The sequence below is a fragment of the Ochotona princeps genome, chromosome 4 (assembly GCF_030435755.1).
Source record: "Ochotona princeps isolate mOchPri1 chromosome 4, mOchPri1.hap1, whole genome shotgun sequence".
NCBI classification, from domain to species: Eukaryota; Metazoa; Chordata; class Mammalia; order Lagomorpha; family Ochotonidae; genus Ochotona; species Ochotona princeps.
The window spans coordinates 84,671,202-84,682,984 of NC_080835.1; the positions used below are offsets into that span (position 1 = coordinate 84,671,202).

General features: G+C 41.9%; 1 protein-coding gene across 1 annotated transcript in view; it reads right to left on the reverse strand.

Annotated features, from left to right (window-relative positions):
• The window catches only part of DYNC2H1 (dynein cytoplasmic 2 heavy chain 1), a 280,093-nt gene extending 277,743 nt beyond the window's left edge, over positions 1 to 2,350 (reverse strand). Inside the window, exon 1 of the mRNA XM_058663973.1 lies at positions 2,121 to 2,350. Within this exon, the coding sequence (XP_058519956.1) occupies positions 2,121 to 2,315 (195 nt within the window). The 5' untranslated portion in view covers positions 2,316 to 2,350. The remainder of the gene's footprint in view (positions 1 to 2,120) is intronic.
• Positions 2,351 to 11,783: the final 9,433 nt, after the last annotated feature.

Consider the following 11,783-nt stretch of genomic DNA (forward strand, 5'->3'; position numbering starts at 1 on the left):
GACTAGGACCCCACTGTGTTCATGGTTTTAGCCCCAGAACTCAGAAAATAGCCACATGCAGAGGTGGTATCTTCAGGAAATATTTGTTGACTTATTAATTTCTTAAATCATACTCTCAGATATCTAAAGTACAACTTACGACAAAACATTAGAAATGTAACTACAAACCTATAATTTAGTATATGCTTAAACGTCACAGACATACTGTTAGAATCTACTAGCAACAACTTTAAAAATTGTAGCTCCAACCTTACTTTTTTAAAAAGTTTTTATTTATTTACTTATTTATTAACTAAAAGGCAGAGAGGAAGAGAAGAGGCCACTGCTTTCTTCCCAAGCTTTCGGTGGCATTCAGAACAGCATGTACGAAATGTTTAATCAGGAAGGCAGATTTAGGGAATGCTGCTCAGACACTACCCAGAGAGAAGCAGAAGAATTAAGACTTAGGCTGAAACCTGTGTTCCTTAACTCCCTTGGTCATAACATGGAAACAAGAACAGTTCCTACCTTATAGTGTTGATATGGACACTAAGTGCACCAATACATTTGAGGTGCTTTGAATAGTAGCTAACAGTGTAAGCTGACAATAGATGCTAGCTTATGACTGTCTGCCCCTTTTATTTCTTTGTAAACCCACATGACATGATAAGTACCTTGCAAAGGGCCAGCTCTGTGACATAACAAGTAAAGCCACTGACTGTGACATCAACAACCCACATGAGCACATATTTTTGCCCTGGTTGTTCTACTTCCAATCTAGCTCCCTGCTAGAAAGTAGTGAAAGATGGCCCACCTGTTTGGGCCCCTGCATCTATGTGGGAGACCCAGAAGAAGCTCCTAGTTTCTGGCTCCCATCTTCAAACTAACCCAGTTCCAGCCATTGCAGCCACTAGGGGAATGAACCAGCAGATGGCATGCCTCTATCCATCTCTCTCCTTCTCTGTAAATCTGCCTTTCAAACCAAAACGAATAAGGCAGAGAATCGCTCTGTGCCATATTTATTTTTTTAAGTGTCTTGCATACATAGTTTGAAATAAATATTTATCAAATAGAATTTAAATGAACCCAAGAATAAAAATTGATAGTAAATCAATCAAATTTCCTTAAAAATGCAACAAAAACCTTGCCTACCGTTCTATATCCTGCTACAGTAAAGGGTAAAGGTGAACACAAGAGGGGTCAAATTGTGGCAAACAGAGTTAAGCCACCGCTTGCAAAGCCAGCAGCCATGGGATGCTGGTTAGAATCCCAGCTACTCCACATCTGATACAGCTCTCCGCTAATGACCTAGAATATCACAAGATGGCCCAAATGCTTGGCCCCGTGCCACCCATCCAGGAGAACCAGAAGACCACAGGGCTTCTGACTTCCGGCTTCTCCTGACCAAGCCCTGAAGCTGCAGCTATTTGGGGAGTGAACCAGTGAATGGAAGATCTCTGTTTATCAATAGTCTCTTTAACTCCTTCGAATAAGGGAGGGGTGGAAGACACAGAAAAACATTGAAAATGCATCTGTGCCTGTTCATTCACTGAGGCCCCTTTCACGTGCCAGCGCTGACTGGTAATGCAACCATTTATTTAAGCAATCCTGCCATTGGCGGGAGCAGTGCAGTAAGTCAAAACATCATATGTCATAATCCAAGAAAAAAAAGGAATTCAAACTTTATCTTGGAATGTATTATATCTTAAAGAGTTCAATTCCTAACTTTTAAAACCACTGTATACCCCCCCAAAAACTACACCAGAATTTGCCTCAAAAAAACTTCGAAAGAGCGAGAGCAAGTTAAAAATTATTAAATACAGTAAATGGTTAGTTATAATCTATCTGTAGACCTTTTTTAGTTTTGTTTTTATTTTTGATTTTGGGTTTTGTTTTTGTTTTTCTTTCTCTTCTTACTAGAAGCAAATATAATTTTTCGCCAAGAGTGTGACCAGGGTTTGTCTTTCGCCAGGTGGGATGCAAGCTTGGACAGGAGGCCAGTTAAGCCGTGGTCAACGCAGAGGAGGTGGAGACAGTCTCCGGCCGCGGAGGAGGACCCGCGGGTTAGGCTCGGTGACCCACCACCCTCTGGCGGGCCGGGGACGCGAAGGGAGGTCGAGCAAGGGTGCAAGGAACCCTACCGTGTTGGACAAGGAGAGTCCAGCGTCGGACCGCTGCACCCTGAGGAGCATCTGGTTCCCGTCATCCAAAAAGTTGTTGATTTCCACAGAGTTGTATAGCAGCGGCTGGTCCCAAGGTTCCGACATCAGCCCGAAGTAATTCTGAGTAGTGGTGAAGATGAACACCTTCCGAACGTCCCCGATTCCGCCCGCCATGATTTCTGGAGGAAAACGAAAAAGGGTAGAACGGGAAAGAGGAGAGAGAGAGAGGAAGCCGACACCAGCAGACAAGCTTCACAGGGGCCGGCGCCGCGCAAACCCGCAGCCGGCTGGCGGAACCGCGCTGCCTCCGGGTTGCCACGGGCGGTCGCTATGGCGACGGCGAGCAGCGGCGGCGACGCACAGCGAACGTTACCTTGTCGGACACGCGCACGTAACGCTCTGAGAGGCGATCGACTACCTCGGCGTTCCACAGCTGCTGCTCGCGGTCATCGATTGTGAGCTATGCGTGTCAGTACCGACGCGAAACAACTTTTTTTTGTTATTCTTACCGATTTCTTATTACTCATAGTCAGAAGACATATGTCTTTCAAGAGCAGCAGTGTGACCTGGACTTCGGAGAGCTGGATTCAGTGCTCCGTCTCAACCTGAAAAGCGTTTACAAAGCCCTGCTATCAGCCTGAAGATCTACACCTGTGAAATGGGAATATATAATCAAGGTTGTGGTGAGGATTTTAAAATCCCTACGTAAACACTGCTTTTGAGGGAGACTGACAGAGTATTTGATACTAGATTAATCCTTTCTGCGCTGAACAGATGTGAGCTACTATTCCAAGGCAAATTTTACTTGTACTGTCAATAACAACCACTCCTAAAATTTTATTTTTTTAGAATTAAAAAGTCCTTTTATCATCTGGGCACACTAATTAAGCTGTGGGAATAAGAACTAATGAAATTTTTCTGAATTTTGAAGGTAAGTGAATTTATAGTCTCATGAAATATCCAAGAGATATTCATTGAATGGGAGAAATTCAAACAAAAACATAGTGTGACTCTGTTAAAAAGTTCTGAAAGTAAAAATGACTAAAATGGTACGGAGATTTTTTTTTTCCTGCAGAGGGTATTATCTCCCTTCCCAAGCCCCGCAGGAAGTCTCCATTAGCTAAAGGTGCTTCTCCAAGTTGGCTGTGAAGATGCGGGAATGTCTGAATTCAACTTCCATGGCAGCATGGTAAATAAAAAGGTGACACCTGTAGGAACATGAGTCTGGGAACAGCTGAGGTCCTGGGAGTGTCATACTACTTGGGAAGTTCTAGAACTCTTGAGCAGGCTTTGGGGATGTTAGCATTGAGTTTAACTCAGATCTTAGGAAGCATGCATGCTCCACAAACAGAGTGGCAGCTTTGTGTATCCTCATTGCTATGTCTGCAGAATTGGACATCAGTAGATATGAGACTTCAATTAGTAGCAAGATAACTACCGGATACTTCTGAAGCTTACAATAAAGAAGAAGGAAAATCTCAGAGATTCAGTTACTTAAACAGGCCACAGAGATGATAAGTGCTAAACCAAGAGTTATAGAAAAAAAAATCCAAGCCATTTTTTACATTCTTTATCATAGTTGTAAACATTTTGCTCTCCACCAAAATCCATTCTTCCTGGCCTGGCTGAAAAGGGGTGGCTCCCCTAGTGTGGCCAGGAAGCTAATGTGTATCAGTGAACAGAAGCAATGTATTCCACTTTCAGGGAAAATTTTTACAGAAATGAGTTTTTCTTTTACTTTTTGCCAAGGAGATACAAAGCAATAAGTGATGGTAAAACCACATGCACGCATACACACAAGTAGGATCCTGGGCCCTTGAATAAAGTTAGCAGTTATTATACAAGCAAGAAATAACCTTGTTGTCCTTAAGTCATTTTACATTAACAGAAGTATTTTTATATTATGTGAGGCTACTGTGATTTAAAGAGAAACTGGTATGCAAAATGTACTGCTTTTTAAAAAACATTAATTTGAGATATTAGCACATGGCTAGCAGGGTGGATTGAAAACAAGTGATATGCACTAGAAGGCAAAACACAAAGCCTTTTTAGGATGATTCCTAATATGGTTTCATATTGGCATTGCCCCAAATTTTTGGTGTAAGAACCTCTTTTTTGCATTTAAAAAGTAGGGAAATTGGCAGAGGGAGATTTAGCTGCTGGTTCACTCCCAGAGGCTTTCAATAACCAAAGCTGAAGTCAGGAGACAGGAACTCAGCTGGGGTTGTCCTACATACCTGAACCTGCATGTGCTGTTTCCAGAGTGAATCAGTAGGCAGCTGAATTAAAAGTGGAAGAGCCAATACTTGAACCAAGCATCCTAATATACGATGCTGATGTCCCCCCGGCATCTTAACTGCTGTACCAACTGTCTGTCCCTGAGAATTTGTTTTATTTATTTTTATTAAAAGGCACTGTTAGAAAGGGAGAGACAGAGAGGTCTAATATCCAGTGGTTAAAGCCACAAATGGCTACAGTGGCTCAGGGCTGGGCCAGAATGAAACCAGGAGCCAAGGACTTGATCCAAGTCTCCAGTGATATATGTAGGATACCAAGAACATAGGCCATCCTCTGCTGCTTCCCCTGGCAAACTATCAGAGAGCTGGATGAGAAGTGGAGCAGCTTAGATTCTCACCAGCACCCATATGGGAATGCCAGTGCCACAGGTAGAGGCCTAACTAATTATGCCACAGCTCCAGCCCCATTGAGGATTTTAAACTCAAAAAAAGTGTTTGATTCCAGGGGTTGGTGCAATGTCTCTATTGGCTAATCGTCTACCTGCAAGTGTCAGCATATATCCCATATGGACACACTGATTCATGCTCCAGCTGCTATCACATCCAATCCAGCCCCCTATTTATGGCCTGGGAAAGCAGTAGAGGATCGTCCAAAGCATTGGGACCCTGCACCAGTGTGGGAGACCTGGAAGAAGCTCCCGGCTTCAGGTTGGCTCAGCTTTGGCTATTGCAGCCACTAGGGCAGTAAACCAGCACAAAGAAACTCTTTATCGTTGCCTCTCATCTCTGTAAATCTCCCTTTCCAATAAAAATAAATAAATCTGTTAAAATTATGAAAAAATAAAATGTTTACTTTTATTGGAGATGGTTTTTCAGAGAGAAAGATCCAAGTAGAGAGAAAGTAGAGAGAAAGCTCCTATTTCCTGGTTCACTCTTTAGATGCTACAAAGGCAAAAGCTGTGATCTTAGAACTCAATCCAGATGTCCCAAGTAAGTGACAGGAACCCAGTCACTTGAGCAATCACTGCTGCTCTCCAAGATTTGCATTATCAAGATACTCAAATCAGGAGCAGAGCCCAATAACCAGCCCAGCCTCTAATATGGGACCCTGGCATCATAACTACTATGTCAACCACCTGTCACATCAAGGCTATCCTTAAGTGAAACTGTATTTATTTATTTAAGAGTCACAGAATGAACAGCAGAGTAAGAGAGATCTTCCATTCATTGTCTCACTGCCCAAATGGCCACTATGGCCAGGGCTCAGCCAGGCTAGCAGCAGGAGCATGAAACCCCAGCCAGGTCATTCCCATGGTGACAGGGATCCAAGCATGGGAGTCATCTTCTGCTGCTTTTCCAGCTGCATCAGCAGGGAGCTGGAGAGCAGGTGCGGCAGTACTCATTTGGGATGCTGGCATCACAGGCAGAGAGTTCACCCACTGCATCACAACACAGCTATTCCTTGCCCCCAGTTAATGTATGAATATGAAGAACAGATGATGACTAGAATAGTTTGGTACCCATCCTTGGTATATGCCAAGGTGCCAACAGCTGTAGTCACTATTTGTTTTCCATTGCTGCTTAAGAAATTAGTATAAACTGGGCCCGGCGGCATGGCCTAGAGGCTAAAGTCCTCGCCTTGAAAGCCCAGGGATCCCATATGGGCGCCAGTTCTAATCCCGGCAGCTCCACTTCCCATCCAGCTCCCTGCTTGTGGCCTAGGAAGGCAGTCGAGGACGGCCCAATGCATTGGGACCCTGCACCCACGTGGGAGACCCGGAAGAGGTTCCAGGTTCCCGGCTTCAGATCAGCGCGCACCGGCCTGTTGCGGCTCACTTGGGGAGTGAATCATCGGACGGAGGATCTTCCTCCCTGTCTCTCCTCCTCTCTGTATATCTGACTGTAATAAACTGAATAAATCTTTAAAAAAAAAAGAAATTAGTATAAACTTAATAGTTTAAAAATGATTCTCAGTTACTAGCAAGTTGTCATATAGGTTAGGGGGATAGGCCGCTGGGTTCTCTGTGAAGGCTTAAATCAATATGTAAGCCCACGTGTATTCTCATTGATTGGAGATCTCTTCCCACTCAATACTGAAGTCCTGGCTCGCATTGTGGCATAGCAGGAAAGCCACTGGTTGTGATGCCAGCAGCCCAGTGAGCACTGATTGATTCCCAACTGCTTCACTTCAGACTGAGAAAAGCAATGGAAAGAGCCATGGATAATAATCCAAGTGCTTGGGCCCCTGCACTCATGTAGGAGACATGGAAGTAATGCCTAAGTGGTCTAAATGTCTTTTTCTCTGCCTTTCAAATGCATATTTTTTAAAGAGTAAAGGATTTTGTTAAAGCATGCCAAATTAAAACAAAATTTCAACATCCAATATTCAACTCAAAATACTTAAATATACTTACCTATGCATATTTTCCTGTCTATACTCAATAAAAAGATTTAATTTCTCATTTATACTCTTTCCATCAGTGAGGTTTTGTTAACCACAATTGCAGGTTGAATAGCAATCTAATTCTTTCACAGTGCTCCTCACCCCATTATCTTACATCTGGTCATTTCATTACTGTACAAGACCTACTATGCTTTAAGGGTGCATTCATGACACTTTCTAACGAAGTTCATTGCACCTACATCCCTTGATGTGGATAATCACTATTCAGATAAAGACATTGCTTTTAATTTAGCCTTTCAAGGAGTGACGTGCACTAGTGAAATTAGTGTGCTGCAGTGCTTCATATGAAAAGTCTCAGGACACAGCCACAGTTCATCTTTTCCTTGTTGAGATGCTAATTATACTTGCAAATGCTTTGATGTGGATTTCTTCACTGTGTGCATGATTTGCAAGAAAGTCTGGTTTTAACTTAATACTGAGTACCCTTTAATATCATTTAAAAAATACATAAGCACTGATGTAAAACATAGAAGGAAAAAGTCCTTTTAAAATCATTATGCTCACTTAAGCAGCTATTTTGAGTGTTTTATTCAATTTGTTTCTAATTTTATGATTACTTAATAATGGACAATTAAGTCAGAGCTTCCTTCTTCATAGCCTAGCATCTTTTTCTGGGTAGATTCTGTGAAAAAAATAATTCTGACTTCACAGCCTGTTGCTATGAGAATAGAACATCAAAAATTTATCAGTGTCAGCTTACTCAGCAGGATAGCAAAGAATAAATTTAAAGGAAAGGAGGCCAAGATACAAAAGGGTTTTTTTTGCCAAGCACTGACTTGGCACTCTTTATCACCAAAGATATTGAGTCAGATAAGGAATTTAAGATTTTTACACCATTGAAACTGTCACTGAACCTAATGAAGGTTCTTCCTGTCATGTGTTCTTGCTAGGAATGGGCTGTGAAGTCAATGGAGATACATTTTGAGTTCTTTATTAGAGAAAAGAGAAAACTCCATGCTTTCCACATGCGGCACAATTGTTTCCATCCAGTTCAAATGCTCACCCCATCCCACTCTCATTCAGTAACCTATAAGGTAAAAGGAAGTAATCTCAGTTTCCTGATGAAAGAAATTGTGGGAGCCGGAAGGCTGGTTTAACACTCAAAGTCTTGTCCAGTTGGACATGGTGTCTGTAACAATATAATTACTTCAGTATCTTAGTTTGCTTTCTGATGTGTGGGTATTTGCTTTTAGTTTCTGATTCCAAATTTTACAATCTTACTCTTCATATGATCTTGAGAAATACCTTCTTTGCTTTTTTTTTCATTTTATTCATTTTATTACAGCCAGATATACAGAGAGGAGGAGAGACAGAGAGGAAGACCTTCCGTCCGATGATTCACTCCCCAAGTGAGCCGCAATGGGCTGGTGCGCGCCAACCCGAAGCCGGGAACCTGTAACCTCTTCCGGGTCTCCCACGCAGGTGCAGGGTCCCAATGCATTGGGCCGTCCTCAACTGCCTTCCCAGGCCACAAGCAGGGAGCTGGATGGGAAGTGGAGCTGCCGGGATCAGAACCGGCGCCCCTATGGGATCCCTGGGCTTTCAAGGCGAGGACCCTAGCTGCTAGGCCACGCCACCGGGCCCTTTCTTTGCTTTTTCATGCCTATGACCCTTTTTTCTCAGCTTGATGGTTATTGTGAAGTTATTTGAAAAAATCCATTTGGATGGCATGGTAACCCTTAATGTAATCCTTGACCAAAGATTTGCCACTTTAAATTTTTTTTTAACTGAGTTATCTTCAGCCCAGCATGATGGCTCAGTGGCTAAATCCTTGCCTTGTCAGTCCGTCGGAGCCTACACAGGACACCTGGTACCACAACAGAGGAGCCTAAGGTGGACTATGTCAGCCAGTGGATTCTGGAGAGATTTCATCATGCCTGGAATGCTGAGACTGGCAGCAATTCAGAATTGTTGAACTATCAAAACCACTTGAGCAGTGCCCTTGGAGCATTCCCCATGTTGGGGACCCTGGGATGGGGTGGGAGGTTGGGTGGGGTTTCTCCCTTTGTCTCCCTCCTTAACCCAGATACAATGGTCTTACCCACTTTCCTGTAACTCTTGACCCTTTGTAAAGTTTATCAAAATTAACAAAAATAAAATAAAATATAAAGCTTCAAGTAATCAAAAAAATAATAATAATCCTTGCCTTGTAACACACCAGGATCCTGCATGGGCACCATCATGTCCTTGCTGCACACTTCCCATCCAGTTCCCTGCTTATGACCTGGGAAAGCAGTCAAGGACGGCTCAAAGCTTTGGGATCCTGCATCTACATGGGAGACCTAGAAGCTCCGGGCTGCGGGCTTTGGATTAGCCTAGCTCCGGCCATTGCAGCCACCTGGGGAGTGAACCAGCTGGTGGAAGATCTTTGTCTCTCTGTCTGTAAATCTGCCTATCCAACAAAAATAAATGAATCTTTAAACAAAACAAAAACAAAACTAAGGTATCTTATGTTGTTTTGTCACTTAAAACTTTCTGCCATCTTATCTCTTGTTTGGGATTTTGTAGCAATGAGCTTCCCTACCTCTAAAAGGCCTTTGATCTCTAAAATTCCTTAGCATGATTTTGTCCCTTCTAGCAAGCCAACTAAGTCTACTAAGTCTCGGATGAACACTCCCTTTCCTGGACTGCCTTGCTAAAGTCAGATGATTGTGGCCAACACACAGGATCTCTCTCCCTCTGCTCTTCACTGAGGTAGGTTCTTGAGGGTTTCCTTGTCTCTCTTCTTCTCACTGGGGCCCGTTTCAATGGATATCATACTAAGGACACCAGGGTTCTCCAGATAACCAAGCTGATAAACTTGTTTTTTGTTGCCTGCCACATGACCACTAATTCTATGTAGCATAAGTTTCTGTATGGCAGAATACTCTTAGTGTTGTTTACCAAATGTCACTTCCCCCTATCTCAAATGATAGTACAAAACTAGGACACAGTAAATTCTGTACTCTTTTTAAAGACAGGAATGTTCATATAACTTGCTTTGAGTTTTGAACTGTATGTAGAAGTGAAAATTACATATGCACCCTAAACGCCAGTGTTTTACAACTATAGTTCTTTCTCACTACTGAGGTAATTATGAAAGTATAGGTCAGGATCAAGTTCTTATCAGCCTAGCTGTTAGAGTAACTATGGTAAGTATAATCTTCTTGATGGATCTATCTTGCACAAAAAAAGGTTCTGTTAGGATATGATATTGTTATTTTATGCTGTTTGTTATTGTAATTCAGCCTAACTCTGAACTATGCATTCAAGGTATGACAAATGTTACAACAGACAACTGTAATATTTCAGTGGCTTAACAAGAATTTTATTTCTTCATTTGACAGTTCAGTGTGGTATTTGGCAGGTACTCACTCATAACATATATTTCCAACAATCAGCCAATATTTACTTTATCTTATTATATTATTAACTAAGCTCCCTCATAGGGAGTGGCAAAATACTAAAACATGTGAGTTAAGAGACATTTTTGCAGCCATCTTTGGAAAATACAATCTGCCAAAGTGAGTTATAAAAACAAACAATCTCATGCGTGGCATTATCATCCCTTGAATACAGTTCTGAAACACTTCATGTACTTGGAATAAAATGTTAGACCAAACCTAAACTGGAATAGGCCGTTTTTAGTCTTTATTTGATGCTCTTCAACATAGGACAGTTTTACATTCCTGCCCACATATCTCACCTATAGCCACATGACTTAAATCAGACACCCGTCACTTCAGGCAAAACCTTTAACTGTCAACATGGGGTTTGCCATGTTTTTCTTTACCTCTGGTCACAATGATAAGCATTGCTCCAAAAAAAAAAAAAAATGACTACTACTTTAGTCAGGGTCACTGAGCCAACCAGAGCTACAACCACAATCCTACAATCGGGATCCAGGGTTACATGGCATGTATCACAGAATTCTGGATCTTTCAGCCTAAAATGCCAGGGGCTTTTATAAGCTAGACTGAAATACCAGAATACAAAGTCCTATCTTTACCACCAGTCCTAATTTTCTTGTGGATTTGTCTTTCTCTGGGTTTATATGGGTGGAAATATTTCAGAGAGTTTTTATGCAAAGGGAAAAACTCTAATTAGTTTATCTAACATTAACTTAGGAGGAAAACATAAACAACACATATGGTTCACCATAAACCACATAATGTGCATGTTTCATGTTTTTTAGCAACTCATGGAGGATCATTTTAAAGAGGCATTAAGAAAAATAGAGAGCATGCAGCAGCAGCTAAGATGCTTCTAGATTCCATATCGGAGCGAGTGGGTTAAGTCCTGGCTTCACTTCCAATTCGAGCTTCTTTTTGACACACATCAAAACCAGCCAGTGATGGCTAAACTATTTGGATCCCTGCAAACCATGTGAAAGACTTGAATTGAGTTTGGGGCACCTTGCCATGGCTCCCTCTGTTAAGGAATGCACCAGTGGATGAACAATCCATCTCCTCCTGCCTTTCAGATAAAAATAAGCATTTTTTTTAGATTTTATTTTTATTTGAATGGCACAGTAAGAGAAAAGAGAGAAATCTTTTATTTGCTGGTTCACTTCCCAAATGGCAGCAATGGTCACAGCTGGGCCGGTTTGAAGCCAAGAGAATTTTTTGGATCTCGCAAACGGATTCAGGTGCTCAACCACTTAGGCCATCCTCTGCTGCTTTCTCTGGCCATTGGCAGGGAGCTGGATTGGAAAATGGAGCAGCCGGAACTAGAAGTAGCACTCATATGGGATGCTGGCATTAATGGTGAAGACTTAGCCTACTATGCTATAGCACTAGCATCATATAGTTTTTAAAAAATCTTTAAAAAGGAAAAAATATATATTGAATATACAAACCAGCACATCTTAGGATACCACTTCTGATACCTTGATACAGATATAACTGTTTTTAAAAGACTTTTTATGACTTTGCTGTATAACTGAAAAGAAAGAGGATATGT